General features: G+C 40.0%; 1 protein-coding gene and 1 long non-coding RNA gene across 6 annotated transcripts in view; one reads left to right on the top strand and one right to left on the bottom strand.

Moving 5' to 3' along the window:
* The window catches only part of NOL4 (nucleolar protein 4), a 203,208-nt gene that overhangs the window by 157,201 nt on the left and 29,600 nt on the right, over window positions 1-16,407 (bottom strand). For all 5 annotated transcript variants that reach the window (XM_061448563.1, XM_061448566.1, XM_061448564.1 and 2 more), the window contains exon 2: window positions 10,505-10,654. In XM_061448563.1, coding sequence (XP_061304547.1) covers window positions 10,505-10,654 — 150 coding nt within the window. The remainder of the gene's footprint in view (window positions 1-10,504; window positions 10,655-16,407) is intronic.
* LOC133266878 (uncharacterized) overlaps window positions 1-16,407 on the top strand; it is a 57,094-nt gene that overhangs the window by 39,985 nt on the left and 702 nt on the right. The window lies entirely within an intron of this gene.

Raw genomic sequence — 16,407 nt, 5'->3', positions numbered from 1 at the left:
GTCAACTCGTATCTGCTTGTATCCCCTTACTGTAAACCCTACAGTAGGATTTTATTTCCTATCAAGCACCACACTGATGCACATCTCTGTAGGAAGTGCAGAAGGATGGAGGTGGGGTGTATGAAAGTGTGCATGCAGCAAGGACAAGATAACTTTCTTTAACTGGATGTAACTGGGATGATATACTGTGCAAATCACTCGTGCTCCTCACGAGGGTGCTAGGAGGAGGAGGAATGGCCAGTTTTAACTCTCTTACACTCTTCTCCTTGGCATGTCACCTACTTAACCTGTGTTAAAACTTACATTTCCTAAAACTCCATGGGACAAGATTATCAGTGGCAGTATTTTGGGAAATAGGTAGACTTTAAATTCATGTTTGTTGATGTGATGTGAGTCAAGGAAATATATGGAAATGATGCATTAGAAAATAAGAATGGAAATTATACCATCCTGCTTGTGGTACTGTTGTTTAGGCTTTATTGTTGTTTACTTATAGAACAGAAATATTATTTTGGGGAGGAGAAGAGGATTAGTATAAAAGCAAAATTTGTTCTGTGATGAAAATTAAAAAATATTTTCTGTGGACCTGAAGCAATTTATCTGAAAATGAAGACACTAAATGAAGCCACTTATGAATGGGAGATCCTACCAAAAAAAAACCAAGGCATTTTCATATTTTTCCTGGCTGTTATACCACAGAACAGATGATTATTTACCTTTCTGAATACAAAATCATTGGTTATACTCATGCTTTATGGAATTCTAAAAAAAAAAGAACTTAAAATCAGCTAGAATTTAGCATTAGGAAAACTGGTAAGTGCACACACAGAGCAACCACTCTCTCTTAACACTTAACACATTTAGCACTGTATTGAAATTAATGGAGCTTACCCATGGATTCATTAGTTGCCTGCATTAGACAGGAATGCTCCATTTATTCTAATCAGGCATCTCTGTCAAAATTCCAGTTCTGCTCAAACAAGATGAAAATCCTCCATGGAAAGCAAGTAAGCTAAGGCCCAGATTTGATAGGTATGCTCCAGTGACTATATGAGAACTGGGTTTTATAACTAAATCCGTCCACATAGCAGATGCCTGTGTCTCCAAACTCCCACCGCAACACAGTTTTAAGGATGCCCTTCCCTAAATAACACCAGTTTTCACCAACTTCCTCCCCTGTTTACTTTGTAAGTTGAATCAATCACTTCCATTTCAAGACTTCAGCCTGTATAAATTGGCATAACACGTTAGGCATCCCATTAAAGGAGATATGTAGAGGACATAATCCACAGCTTTCCTTATTCTTGCTCCTCAAATATACACAAAAAGCTCTTTCTAATTTTCAATGCCAGAAAGCTTACAAATACCACCTCTCAAACCTCATGTCCCCAGCAGTGCAGATGCCTGTTTGCCTTTCTCATTAAAGAAAGGCACATCTATTTTATAAGATGGAAGATAGCCCCTTGCTCACTGTGGCCATGCTCTGAACCAGCTGTCTTAGCACCACCTGTAGCCAGGAAGCACTCTAACAAAATTATCACAAGGCTGAACACAAAATCCTACATTTCACCCCTCAGTTGAGTTTACCAGCTTCTGCACAAGGTTGGGCTGATGTCGCTCACGGAGTTGGCTTGCATGTGGGTACTTCAGAGCACAATCTGGAGACCTATGACACTTCCTAAGTAACTACACAGAAATACCTTAGACAGTGGTCTGACTCCATCAGGGAAAATTGTTTCTGTCCTCTATTCTCTCTGAAAGAAAGCAATAATGATGCAGTCCTCAACGATGCTATATATTCTCACTGCCTTCAAGCAGCCCTGCTCCTACCTCTCTTCTCAAGGCTGTTAGCTAACAAAAAAATATAGCCAGACCATCTCATTCAGTGATGTGCTGCAATAAAAAAACATTGTTTTACTGCAATTCCACACCAATTAAAAAAAATGCACTGAGTTCTATGTTTTAAGAAAAAAATAAAGACAGACAAGCGAATTGAAGTGAGGAAAATTGCATTATTTACATCCACATGTCGACAATGCAGACCAGCATATTTTTGGCATGAATTTCAAGAAAATGTTCATACACATGCCTGCACCAATCAAAGAACAATCAGCAGTGATTTACCAGAATGATAATATTACTTGGACTGCTTTAAAAACAAAAAAGTATACTTGTTTCAAACATGAAGTGTTATGAGATTCCTTATTCTTAGTAGTGCTTTTATTGCACATTACCATGTCTTCTGTTGCTTACAGAATCACAGAATCATAGAAAAATTAGGGTTGAAAACGACCTTAAGATCATCTAGTTCCAACCCCCTGCCATGAGCAGAGACACTCTACCCTAGACCATGTCATCCAAGGCTCTGTCCAACCTGGCCTTGAACACTGCCAGGGATGAAGCATTTACCACTTCTTTGGGCAACCCATTCCAGTGCCTCACCACCCTCACAGTAAGGAACTTCTTCCTTATATCTAACCTGAACTTCCCCTGTTTTAGTTTGAAGCTGTTACCACTTGTCCTGTTGCTATAGTCCCTGATGAAGAGTCCATCTCCAGCATCCTTGTAGGCCCCCTTCAGATATTAGAAGGCTGCTATGAGGTCCTATAGAAACATGTTACCTTATATCTGGCTGTATTCTGTATAACAGACAAGTCAGAAAATAAGCAGATTCTAGCAGGCTGGTATTTAGGTTTTGTGTATAGGTATACCTCTTACAGATGAATGTGGTTTATGTTGTAAAGGAAAATAAGTTATATGAAGAAGAAACTAGACAGATGGAGCATTAAGCAAAGTGTGCAAAAATCCTCCAGGGTTTGTTTTAGCTTCAGGAGTTATAGGATAAGAAGCAAACATTTCCTAAGAATACAGTCACATGCGCACCTACACATACTTCATTTTAACTCTGAACTCAGAAGAAAATAGTCATCTTCAGCGCTTCAGAGTCAAAACTTTTATGATCTTATTTCACAAGCCTATGATATAATAGATTTTGACATATATCAACCCATCCAAAACATTGCCCAAAAACAAAGGCTTCACTGGATCCCATGAAGATCCCAACTACTACAAGACAAGTAATCCAGTACCTGGACATGTAATCTGATTTACACTGGAGCTAAGTGTTGCATGCCCTAGCTGTCTATGACAGCATATTGCATTCCTACTCCATCGCTGAAGGTAGAGAAGATGGCCACAGCCTCCTTTACACTCTCCAGTATTCAGATGATTTAAGTACAGGATGTTGTGATGATGTAGCTTTCAGAGCTACATTTTTATTTGGAAAATTAAGAAGCTCTAAACTGAAAGGCAGATTTTAGGACACATATGGCAGAGCAGGAAAGACAAGTGTGAGGAGAGGGAGTGAAATTTTGCAAGTGAACCTATTAACCCCTAAAGAATTAACATGGAGAACGTATGTGTAGTCTGGAAGATACGATGTGTCAGAATAGAGGTTTTTTTCTGTTATTGTTGTGTGTATATTTTTTTAATTAAGGGGGGTAAGGGGAGGGAAGATGATCCAAAGAAGTCTTCCAAGAGCAGAGAGAGAGAGAGAGAGACAGGGAGAGAAAGTGAAGATGGTAATCTGTCCTGGGCCCACAGCCATCAAACCAGGTGGTAGAAATCGGTTTCTTGATGACAGGAGGGCAAGCCAGCCAAGGAAAGTCCTCTCCTTTCCTCAGCAAGAGGTCAGAATAGAAAGCTGACATAGGAAAGCAGATATCTTACTGCTGGGAGTTTTATCAAGAGCTTGCTACCCTGCTATACAGGGGAAAATGCTGTTCCTTCTCATGCTAAACTTATTTCACAGCTCCCTTTCTTTCCCTCCCCAAGTAGCAGAAGCCTCTTTCTGTGAGGGAAGCAATGGGGAACACCTGCTAGTGGGACCACTGCCAGGACACTCAATACTTGCCCTTTGCAAAGAAGCAAGAACAAGTCCAGAGAGTAAAAGTGCATGGGGCTTGGCTGTTTTGACGTGCACACAGGCATAGCGTGGATGCAAGGATTTAAGTGTGTTAAAATCTTGCACAAACCTTGTATTCTTCTCCTTCCCCAAGGACAAGGTCTACCTTGGATGGAAAGCAGCCAGGCCCCAACCTGCTTTAGCCCTGTTTGATCAGGGAAGTTGTAATGTTATTATGATGTTATTTCAGAGTGAGACATGTCAAAAAATTCTTTCCCAAGGAAAACACATTCACTGTGATACTCAGGGGGACTCAAAAGCACATTCCTGTTTAGGAGGGGAGAAGTCATGCCATGTTTCACATTAAGAGGAAGGTTTTTCTTAGGGTGACAGGAAAGAAGGAGGCTACTGAATACTCTGATCCCAAACCAAGAAACGTTTATTACTGCAACAGCTGGATGAAGCACAGGACCCCACATATTGCCCCACATCTAACAGACTCCTGTAATGCATCAGATGTTCTATATTTATGTACTACCTATCTGATCAGAGTCCTGCCTCAAGCTGCTTTCCCTTGACACATCAATATCTCCCCCATGTTTTACAGGCCTGCTTCTCTTTCAGCTCATCAGCCCAGTGCTCTTTTTTCATTCATCTGTTGGGAGTTTTATTAACTGACCCATTTCTCCTGCTCAGATATAACAAGTCTCAATCACAACTCAAGTTCACTGGTGTAATGTTTCAAGGCTTTGCACAGCAGCTATACAGGCTCAACAGGCAGATATTAGATCATCCTTCACAGGTAAAAATATTCAATGACTATGCACACAGAATTTAAGATGCTTAAGGTGGCTATGAGACTTACACAAATCGTTCTCAGGTAAATGGGTCGGAGCAATCCCAGGCACAGCTACAGGTTGGGCAGAGAAGAGATTCAGAGCAGCCCTGCAGAGAAGGACTTGGGGGTGCTGGTCGATGAGAAAATGAACATAAGCCGGCAGTGTGCGCTTGCAGCCCAGAAAGCCAACCGTATCCTGGGCTGCATTAAAAGGAGCGTGACCAGCAGGTCGAAGGAGGTGATCCTGCCCCTCTACTCTGCTCTCGTGAGACCTCACCTGCAGTATTGTGTGCAGTTCTGGTGTCCTCAACATAAAAAGGACATGGAACTGTGGGAACAAGTCCAGAGAAGGGCCACGAGGATGATCAAGGGACTGGAGCACCTCCCGTATGAAGACAGGCTGAGGAAGTTGGAGCTGTTCAGCCTGGAGAAGAGAAGGCTGCATGGAGACCTCATAGAAGCCTTCCAGGATCTGAAGGGGCCTATAGGGGTGCTGGGGAGGGACTCTTCATTAGAGACTGTAGTGACAGGACAAGGGGTAACGGGTTAAAACTTAAATAGGGGAAGTTTAGGTTGGATATAAGGAGGAAATTCTTTCCTGTTAGGGTGGTGAGGCACTGGAATAGGTTGCCCAGGGAGGTTGTGAATGCTCCATCCCTGGCAGTGTTCAAGGCCAGGTTGGACGAGGCCTTGGGTGATATGATTTAGCATTAGGTGTCCCTGCCCACGGCAGGGGGGTTGGAACTAGATGATCTTAAGGTCCTTTCCAACCCTAACGATTCTATGATTCTATGATTCTATGATTCTATGAAATGATGCACTTAGTTCTGGGAACCTTTGTCCACACATACACAGGTGACTCACTCTATTGTTTAAATGAATGAAAGTCGAAAATCTTAAAGAATATTAAAGAAAATAAAGAAAATAAAATCTACTCTGTAATATAGGGCTTGATCACTAAATCAGGCCTAACTGTGCCCATAGCTAGGCCTGAGAGGAGGCCGAGTTGTTTTCCATCCTCAGTCTCATCACAGATCATTTTAGTTTCTGGAAAAATGTAATAAGGCTATTTTTTTCCCTGGTTTGCACTGAATCACAGAGTTGCCCTAACAGCTTGGGCCTGTTGCATTATGCTGCTGCTGTAGCCACAACTTTTCCCACTTACTCCCACCTCTGATATGCCCCTCAGCACTCGAATTTAAATTTTACTCACAGATGAATAGTTTACATCAAAACATGCAGCTCTACAAAGGCACAGGAAGCCCACTGTGCACTTGTTGCACACCTTTCCCAGTACAACAGATGGATTCTTTTCCTGAATACTTCTCACCTGTGTGTCCCCACCTCCACTTCAACACCACAGTTCTCCTTTCAGGGTGGAATGCCTGTACAAAAATTAGTCCTTTAGGAGAGAAAGTGAAAAGTACTCTCCCCAAGCAATGCAGTTCCAGTAGGACACTGAGCTGTAGCAATGAGTGCTAACAGAGTTACCCCTACAAGGATCCTCAGTACTTCCTACCAACCATTTACCTAGTTCCTTGCACCAGCACGTTTCACCACACCTTCTATGGAGCAGGGCAGAGGACCTTGGGGGAATCCAGGACAAGAATGGACCTGTTTGGGCACCACTGATTTCTTCGGCACCAGGAAACGCATTCTTTTAACTTCCACACCTCCCTAGTCACCTGTGCCCCTGCTGAGCAACTGACTTGGCCAAGCCTTGTGTCACATATCCTGCCTTTGTGAAGGAATTATCTTCTAGATCAAGGTCTTCAGTGTTTTTGCTGTTTGTAAACTTCCCTGGGAACTGGGGAACTAGGTGAGATTATAAACATCACATTAAGCATGCCTTCAATCTGGCGTACTCCAGACACAATTTAAAGTTCTTGGTTTTATTCTATATATATAAACCAAGCCTTGTTTTGTTTTTTTTTGCTAGTGTAGATCTACCTACAGTTATGCTGTCAAGAAACACAGCCCATCAATCTTACACTGTATACAAGTTGGGCACCAGAAATGAGCACAAAACCTGCCAGTGAAATGGGAAGCTCACTCTTTTTTGAGTATTTTCAAGGTTGCTCTCCCACATCTACATGGACTTCCTACAACTCTCTTCTTATTTGTGTGCATAGAAGAAAATGGGGCCTTATTCTAAACTTAAATATTGAAGCACAGATGCCCTCCTAATTAATCCATACAGTTTCTGCCAAGAAATCATAAAGTTTTAGTTCGGTACATTGCTGTCCCAAGTAAAATATAAAGACCCCCTTCCAATAAGCTGCTCTTTTAGAGCTACAAAGCACCACATCTTATTATTTTCTTGTACAGCACCACTGTAGGAAGTCCCACAGAAATCAATCAGTTGCAAAAATGCCATTCCTTTCCACATAGTTAACATAAATCAGTGCAGATTACAGATTTACTAACTCAGTTTGTAAACTGTTCTGAACACATTTTCAGAGAGACATACTGATGTATTTCAGCACTCCAGCATCTGGGATAACTCTTATCAAAAATCAAAAAGACTCTACCTATTCCAAGTTGTTACTCTATATAAATGAACTGGAATTAATTAAGTCACCTTTGACAATTTCATTACCCTTCTAATCATAGAATCATAGAACCACAGAACCATAGAATTACAGAATGGTTTGGGTTGGAAAGGACCTTAAGATCATCTAGTTCCAACCCCCTGCCTCACACTGCAGGGATGCTTCACCCTAGACCATGTCACCCAAGGCTCTGTCCAACCTGGCCTTGAACACCACCAGGAATGGAGCATTCACGACTTCCTTGGGCAACCTGTACCAGTGCCTCACCACCCTCACAGTAACGACCTTCTTCCTTATACCCAACCTGAACTTCCTTTGTTCAAATTTGAACCCATTACCCCTTCTCCTATCGCTACAGTCCCTGATGAAGAGTCCCTCCCCAGCATCCTTATAGATCTCCTTCAGATACTGGAAGGCTGCCATGAGGTCTCCACGCAACCTTCTCTTCTCCAGGCTGAACAGCCCCAACTTGCTCAGGAGGTTTGTAGAGGAAGCAATCCAGCCCCCTGATCATCCTTGTGACCCTCCTCTGGACCTTCTCCAACAGCTCCATGTCCTTCTTATGTTGAGTGGAGCAGGTTCACTATTTTAAATAGAGATTCACTCACATACAAGCAAATTAATTACCTGAAATCAATATGCTGCAATTCTTAGGGCTGTGCCATATTTTTTTTTAAGAACTACTCAGGTACTAAAAATCCATGACAATATTTACAAACTTCAGAAGTTTGGCAATGTTGTACCAAAATTGTGGTGGGTTTTGCCCATCATTTTTCCATTAAAATGTTTCAGTTATCCAGTCAAGAGAGCAGAAGCAATGTGAAGCATGCCAGGAATCACGAGTAACAAATAGCAGTTGTAGCATACAGTTTGTGAACCATCCTTCCTGTAAAAATTCTTCGCTCAAACTATTTGGTGAATACATATGCATGATAAATACATTCACAGATCTCAAGGATGATTCACGTTTGACATGTGAATAAAGAAGTAAGACTGAATTAATCTTGTTCCCAATTCACTTAATAAAATTAAACCCTGCCAAAGTACTTCAGTTTGATTTATAAAGCTTTTAGGGTCTAATGTTCTGTGAGACAGTTACCCAAGATACCACCTCTTTCCTCCTTCAGTGCCACAGAGATTGCATGGATTGCTGGAATGGATCGACACACCAGATCATAATTTTTAGTGAAGGCATTTTCATGGGCAGGTCCAGTAAAGAAGTGTGGATTTACCCAGTTACTCTGGTAGAGGCCTGTTTACTTAACCTGTTTCTCATGTCAGGATAGAGAGCAAGAGTTGATACTAGTTTGTTTTGGACTCTTTTTTCCTTTTTTTACTCTATGGAAGTCTTTAAAAATTATATACGTGAATCCTGTCCTTGGGAAACACAGGACTCAATGTGCTTAGTAAATTAATATTCAATGAAATGAATGCACAAAGATCAATCAGCCTGGTAATGACACAGGCTTACATTTGGGCATCCTTATCCTCTGTTCATAACAACGTCATCAGCTATCAATTGCAATAAAAGTTGACATCAAACGAAACTCCAGTGTAGGCTATTAAATCTAAACAAATAGTTCTCCTTGAAGATACACTTGTTGTCTTTCATGCTGTTTGTGATTAAAAAAAAAAATTATCTGACCTGGAATCATGGGATTCTTAAGGTAGTAAATACTTGTCATGTATTTGTGAGATTATGACTTGAAGTATTGTATTTATAGTTGGCCACATTCCTTATACTTGTATATTATTCTACAGTTTGTGACCTATAGCTTTAAACAGCTTACTGAGGTAAAACAAAATAGAAAGTGAAAGGTCAATGAAAGTATTACTTTTCTAACGCTTTCTAAAAGTGAAGACCAAGCATCAAATGGCCAAGGTGACAGATGAAAATTAATTTAGACAGTTTGTGTTTGTTCACCCTGAAATAATACTCCAAGCCTTACAGAAGCACACCCAGATGACTGATGTCTTCATCTATCTATCTTAAGGTCAATACCGCTGGGAACAAATTATAAGAAACTTTGCCAAGAGCTTACCCCACAAAAACCATCTGAAATAGCCTATAAATAAAACATGTGTGAAGGGATTCATAGATACATACTGAAGACTGTTATACACCTGAAAAATACAGTAATGGAAAAATAACTATTACAGCTAAAATTGAAGATGCGAATATCAGAAACCTGGAGTTCCCCCACATTTTGGTGACCCCTACTGCAGGTTGTTTTTAAGGTGAAGAACATTGTATTGAGGACAACAGGTCATCTCAGGGCCCTATGTACAGTCCCCCGCCACTCTCATCCCACTGGGGCCATGGGAAGAGGTGTCTCAGATGGCCGGTACCCTGGCCAAGGCTGTGAGATGGGGCCTGGCTGTGAGCCCTTGCCCTGCTGCCCTGGGAGAGATCCCAGCACTTCTGCAGCTGGAAACAGCTGGGCAGGGAGTCAGGATCAACTACTGAGCACCTGGCACTACCACAGCACTGCATGTGAAAGTTTGGCCATCCAAATCCAGGCAAGCACATACATTTTAAGCACCTTGGGAAAGTGCAGTAAATGTTTCATTAGTTCTCCGGAAGAAAAGGAAGTGTTCTATTTGTGCCACTAACCACAAAGCTATTTATAGCTGTTTTAAGGCTGAACTGGTTAGGTCAAGCAACAACATGCAATTAAAAATCTTGGAAATAATAATTTCTCTCTCCTACGCTGGTTTATACAGGTGTGAGAGCTGCCTGCAATACTTCTCTCATTGTACCTAGTAGCTTTCTGTTGTTCATACCACTAAACCATTAAGTATAAATAGTCTGCAGCAATAAACTATAAGGCAAATTCATTCACCTACTGAAGTACAGCACCTCATTTAGCAAAGGTGGCAATACTTCCTAAGTCTTCTTTAAGACTTCATCAATTTAATAACTATTAATTCAGTTATTAGAGAAATTGTCAAACCATCATAGAAAGGATAAATTCTCTGCTTGTACCAATGATAAAATCTCTATTGAAGTCAACATATTTAGCCCTTATTACACAATGTGATTTCTAAACTGTGTATTTTCATGCATTATTGAAAGATCTCTGAAATAAATTTGAGGGTGAGGGTTACAGTACTAATCCAGCTGGAAACACACAAATCACACGCCATGTGACTAAGCCCAAATAGTTCATGCTTTTAGAACTGATGTTTGCTTTTAGTTGTTCTACTTACTGCTTTATACGTTCTCTTTTGTCCAGCATGTTTTCTGATTTGTTCTCCATTAGGCCCAGTTTCAACATGCATGGAATAGATAATGTCAAAGAAATCTTCTACGACAGCTACCCGCCGTAAAGACAGCTTCTCATCTACACCTACTCCATCCTGAAAAGAAATAAAAAGAGAAAAGTAAGGAGGACAGGATGAATAGATAAAATTATGATAATCAAGGGATGCGTTTTCCTTTTTTAGCAGGGAATTAAAGACCCTTCCACTGAGATTTGAAGGTCACCCACCCTGTGAATAACAGAAACAGTATTGTAGGAAAGCCATATGGTCAGAAGGATGATACGGACCCTTTCAAGCAGTTCATTTTGACAAACCAGGGCATTTGGCCTCATGATAGAAAGGGATCTTTCACTCCAGTATTTAAAAAGAAAACAGAAAGTATTGTGCTTCTTTCCTCAAATGCACAAACAAGATTCAAAGGCAGAAGCAGTCCCAAACACATGGCACAGAAATGCATTATGCAGCTCTTAATAACAATGCAACAGCTCTTTTATTGCCTCATTCCCCTCCCAGTAAATCTGTACCCAGCATTTCATAAAGGTATTTAATAAAAGGTTTTAATTCACAGGTGACAGAGCTGACTGTAATTATGAATACAAAGGAAGTTGTTACAAACAATTTGCCCCTGCAAAACCTGCTAGAAAATATACTACATGAAGACATATCACAATATGAAGAAACGAAAGGGATTTTTTAAAATTTATGACTTTTACACACAGATGTCTTGTTGGAACAAGTAACAGAAAAGTGAGGACACCTACCATCTGATTTTCAAAACTGATAGTGCGACTGTAGCTAGAGTTCTAAACAGAAACAGTCCCCAGTGTCACTGAAATTAATCAGTGCAATTCAGTTTTTGTCTTTTAAATAGGACCATCCAAAGGAGGGATTCTGTTTGTTTGCTTTACAACTGTCTACGGATTTAATTCTAATGAAGGGGCAGGAATCGGGACTTTTTTTTTTCCCCAAGCAGGCACCTATCAAGCAGGCTGTATTTTGTAACACAATCTAAGAGTATAAAGAATAAAATAAGAATGGCCAATTTACTTGTACTCCAACACAGGATTTTAATTTAGATGTCTGAAGGCAGCAGTGTCACCTGACCTTCATGTGTATTTTAAACAATAAGGGCTCACCAAAATAAACACATTTGATATTGCCATTACTGCTGCTGTAATTCATGCAAGAACAAAACTAATTTATATTGATCCTTTTGTGACAAAACACACAGAGTTATTGCTGTAATAACCAAATAAAGGCAAAAGATGAGAAATTAAGAGTCAATAATTATGTATGACTCCCAGTTGCCATCCCTTTGCTCATAACTTCTTGCTAACTCATTCCAATAAGTTTGCTGGATGTGGACAAACATGATTTATTTTCCGAGCTGCCCTTATTTTTATTCCAGCCCACTTACTTTCATTTTTCACAGAGTTCATAGAATCTAAATAATCCAAATGACTCCAAAGAACCCCCCGGGGTGACACAGAGGAGCTCTGACACATTCCCAGCAGTGATGGAGAAAATGTCAGTGCCTTTGTAGCACAACTTCTTCAATGTGCAGGACTCCAAATGATACTGAGTTAGGAGGTGTTGATACACTACCAGCCAGACAAGTTTTGTCCTGTCCTGCTCCAGTATGTCCAAACTCTTCAGAGAGGTTCCCTGCCCAAAGCTACATGGTCCCTTCCATCTGCACAGCACATTGTGCTCTTTATCCCCAAGAGGCAGTTGGACCAGAGCAGAACTCCTGCACATGTGTGATCAGAAGATTGCCACAGTCCTGACAGAAGTGACAGTGTGGAGGACGCAGAGTGGAAGAAGATGAGAAATTTGAAGTGCAGTCTCCACCACAGCTCAAAGCTTCAGAGAGATCAGCTGGGAACAGTTGCTCTGAGAAGGTGGCAAAGTTCCTATCCCATGAAAAGTCTCTAAAATTTCACTAACCAGCTCAAAAAATTCTGTAGCATTGTGACAGGTTCTGCTACCGGCATCATTAAGAATTTGCTTGGCATGGCGCACCACTACTCCCACTATTAACAGAAATTGCCTTAGAGGTGGGTCCAACATAAAATCCAGATCTTTGCAGCTTTAACCTTTACAGTAATTCACATGTGAACTCCGTAAGGGAGCTCATCTTCAATCATTATTTTCTCAGCACCCAAACAGCACGGTGGGATCCCTAATGATTTCAAACACTCCTATTATGACGACAGTGTTATCTCACATCACTCTCCAAACACTCAGAAGTTTATAGTGTTGATTAACTGATGAAGATTTAATCCATTTATTACTAATGAGTTTTGTTTTAGGAAATTTCCTATGGGGGAGCTCTCTTTTTTAATTAAAGAGAAATACATTACAACAATATTATTTTAAAACCTGAGATGTCACCTCAGCAGAGCTGATACATGCAAACATCAGGAATACATTCAGAGAAGAAACTGAAAAATATAACTCGTTTTGCTGCTTTTGGTGGCCATAGTGTAGAACACTCTCTTTTGATGGTCCTCCTACCTCCCTCCCCAGACACTGATACCCAAAGGCAGGTAGGCAGGATGCTGGTGTGCTCTTGAAGCTGTATTTCTCCATCCAGCTGAATAAAGCAGTAAACATTGCTACTACTTCTAAAAATACAAGGCAGAAAAATCTGTGCCAAGTCTCTGTCATGCCTCCTAATCGAAGCACCAGAAAATGAATGCAAACTTTCCAAATCTTGTCAGTCAATAAGGGCAGGGGAAAAAAATGGTTTACACAGTCTGCAAACTAGTTTTGGTGAAGACAGTACTATTATTTAACATCAATGCTTGTAACTTCATCATAACTTTATCTGTGGGTGCCTGGACATGACTAGGACAAGCTTTGTTCTGTTTAGTGCTGCATAAGGCAATAAGGTAGACCTTGTTTCAGAAAGCCTGCAGTGCTGCAGAAGGTGCTGAGTTGCTGTGAGTAAGCTGTTCAGCCCATCTGGCAACTTGCAGAGCTGCAGAGCTGCAGAAGCAACACACCAGCTGAGTAATGTGAATAAGGTAGCTACACACTGAGACTTTCGATATCCCAGTACTGACATCCCAATAAGTAAAAGCTGGGCAAATGATACAACCTCAAATCTCCATTTAAATCATAAAGTCTTTGAAGTGGACACAGTCGTATCAAGCTTTCCTGCCATATGCCATTACACTATACTTTTATCCTGAAATTGCTATTTGATAAACGCATTAACAAAGCAGCTCTACTTTATAAGCTGGCTTTGGGTAAAAATTTTCACAGTGCCTAAGGGGACTTTTTTTTAGCCTCAACTAAGGCTAAAATGAGACAAATGAGGGAATACATGATAATGCTATTCAGATGTCTGAAAGGCTATGAAATGTCCACAAGGGACAGGACAAGTTATAGGCTTAAATCACAGCATGGGAGATTTACATTAGACATTAGGAAAAACTCAGTATTCATGTGGATAGTGAAGTACATTAACAGTTTGCCTGGGGAGGCTGTGGGAAGTATGTCACAGGAGGATTTTGAGACCAGGTTAGGCAAATATCTGTCAGGAATAGTTTCAGTAAATCCTGTCTTGGACAGACTAGATATTAACTGAGTTCCTTCTTGATAACTCTAGGACTGAGAAGCTTAAATGCCACTTTCAAAGTGACTTGGGCACTAACAACTCTGGAATAGCAAGGAGGATATTTATAAATCACTGAGGTATTTTTAGGACTTTAATTCATCATGGCAAGAGTCCAAGCCTCATGTTCAAAAATGACTTAGAAATGGAAGCCTCACTGAATGGTTCACTTCAAAAACTGGACCTACACTCTAAAATCTTCTAGACCAAGCTTCATGCTGCTCATTTCAGCCATCATTGAGATATGCCCCCACCCTAAACCAGTTGTCAGTCATCCTCTATGGCCAGCAGAAAGATGGGCACTGCCAAAACACAATTCATCCTTACAGCTGCTGGAATGGGTTCAATCTCTACCAGTAAGCAGTTACTTAATTTCACCCTTTGCATTGCAGGGTGTTCTGTGTACTCTTGGTTTTATATTTATTCAGACATTTTCCTATGTTCTTAGAATACTAATAAATCAATGCTTCTTTTCCTTATCAGACCTACAAATCCCATTTGAACTCTGAGATTAAGGTTAGTTGTTAATTTTTAGATATCTACACAAAAAAAAAAAAAAAATTCTGGACACAAGTGATGTCTACAGAGAGTTCTGCACCTCTCAGAAAGGCCTAAGGATCCCTTTGAACAAGGATGACTGAGGAAAGAGTCTCTTGCATCAAGGAGGAATCTACAGGGCTAGTGGGAGTAAAGGAGGGAAATAAGTTTGTCAGTGACGTGAACAGACAAAACTCTTAGTCAAGATAGTGAAAAGAGCTATTAAATAAAAGGCTGTCATTTTTACAGTTACTTTGTAGAGAAGAAAAAAATTTAATACAAGCCTTTAAAATTAAAGCCACTGAAACAAAAGTGCTTGCAATTCCTTGCTTGAGAATACCTGCACCATCTCATGTTGAAATTTCTTGGTGAAAACAGGTCTCATAAAACAGCCTCTTGCTTCATGAATGAACATAACTATCAGCATATTTACAGTGTTTGAAGAATACTCCTATAAACACATGACAGACTGAAATATAAAATAAAAGTAAAGGCTTGGTTGGTGGTTTTATGGAAAATGTAATATATATCTAATCCTTTGTTGTAAAAGCTTCAAAGCCACAAAACATTAGGAGTAGATGGAAATAACAATCAACCTAAATATTTCATTACACAACATAAATCACATACAAATGTAAGATTGCTTCTAATGCAAAAATAACATTTTTCTTGTACAACCAGTTCAAACAACAGCAGAGTTAAAGCACATCTGTGTTACCACACCTTTGCTGACTAGTGTCACCTACTGCAGTCTTAAAGAAGCAGTTCCCCTGGATAGGAAGCCAAGTCTTTTGCTGACTGAAACATTGCGCTCTGAATGAACAAAACATTTTGCACATAAACCCCCACCTTGTTAGTTTATACCTCGTGAGCTCCTAACATGATTGTATGTAGGTGTTTTACTCCCTTTGGATTCAACATAGGAAAACTATGTATAGCAACTGCTAGGAGGAACCAATGGTAATTTATATATAACTTGAGCTTTCTATACCTGTCTGCAGAAATAAGTCAAAATCAATGATCAGATTAAAAATCTGGTTATAGATTATTTCCATTATCTGCCTGCTCAGTAACTGTAAAAATATTAATATTTAAAAAGAGGGATGACCATTTCAGAGTGTCTCTTACTCTCACGGAAATGAGTAAATCTAGTGTCATCAGCACACCAATTTGAATTCCCAGGTTATCAGTACATCCATTTGAATAACAAACTCATTCCTGTCAATGCAGTATAAATCCAAATCCAAAACAGATCAAAAGCTATAGTGTTTGATAGCTACTATTAAGCAGCCTAAAAATAAATAAATTGATCTTTTCTATCCAGTTCCTAATGGAAAGTGTCTGTAACAGTGAAAGGGATATTTATTATTTGAGATTAATAGTTTCTGTTCCTCATTGTATGTTTGTGCAGCAAATCTCATCTTTTACCAGCAGATGGAGACAGGAAAAATCAGAGTTATATCCAGGCAGATACTTTAATATACGCACACCAGAACCATTTTCAGCTAAGTCCTCTCTCTGGAATGTTTAGAACAATAAATCCTACAAGGACTAAACCAGTAAGTTAGGATATGGTAGCAACACGTCTAACTAATTGTGGAAATATATCATGAAAATAAAGAGAATAAAGTGAAGTAAAATGGCAAATCAATATGTCATTTGAGATAAGAGACTAAAACTAAGCAACAAA

This window comes from Pezoporus flaviventris, unplaced genomic scaffold, assembly GCF_033815535.1.
Source record: "Pezoporus flaviventris isolate CSIRO_AGI_PZ_B2104156 unplaced genomic scaffold, CSIRO_AGI_Pfla_v1 ptg000007l, whole genome shotgun sequence".
Lineage (NCBI taxonomy): Eukaryota > Metazoa > Chordata > Aves > Psittaciformes > Psittacidae > Pezoporus > Pezoporus flaviventris.
This window is presented reverse-complemented; position numbering and strand designations above follow the sequence as displayed.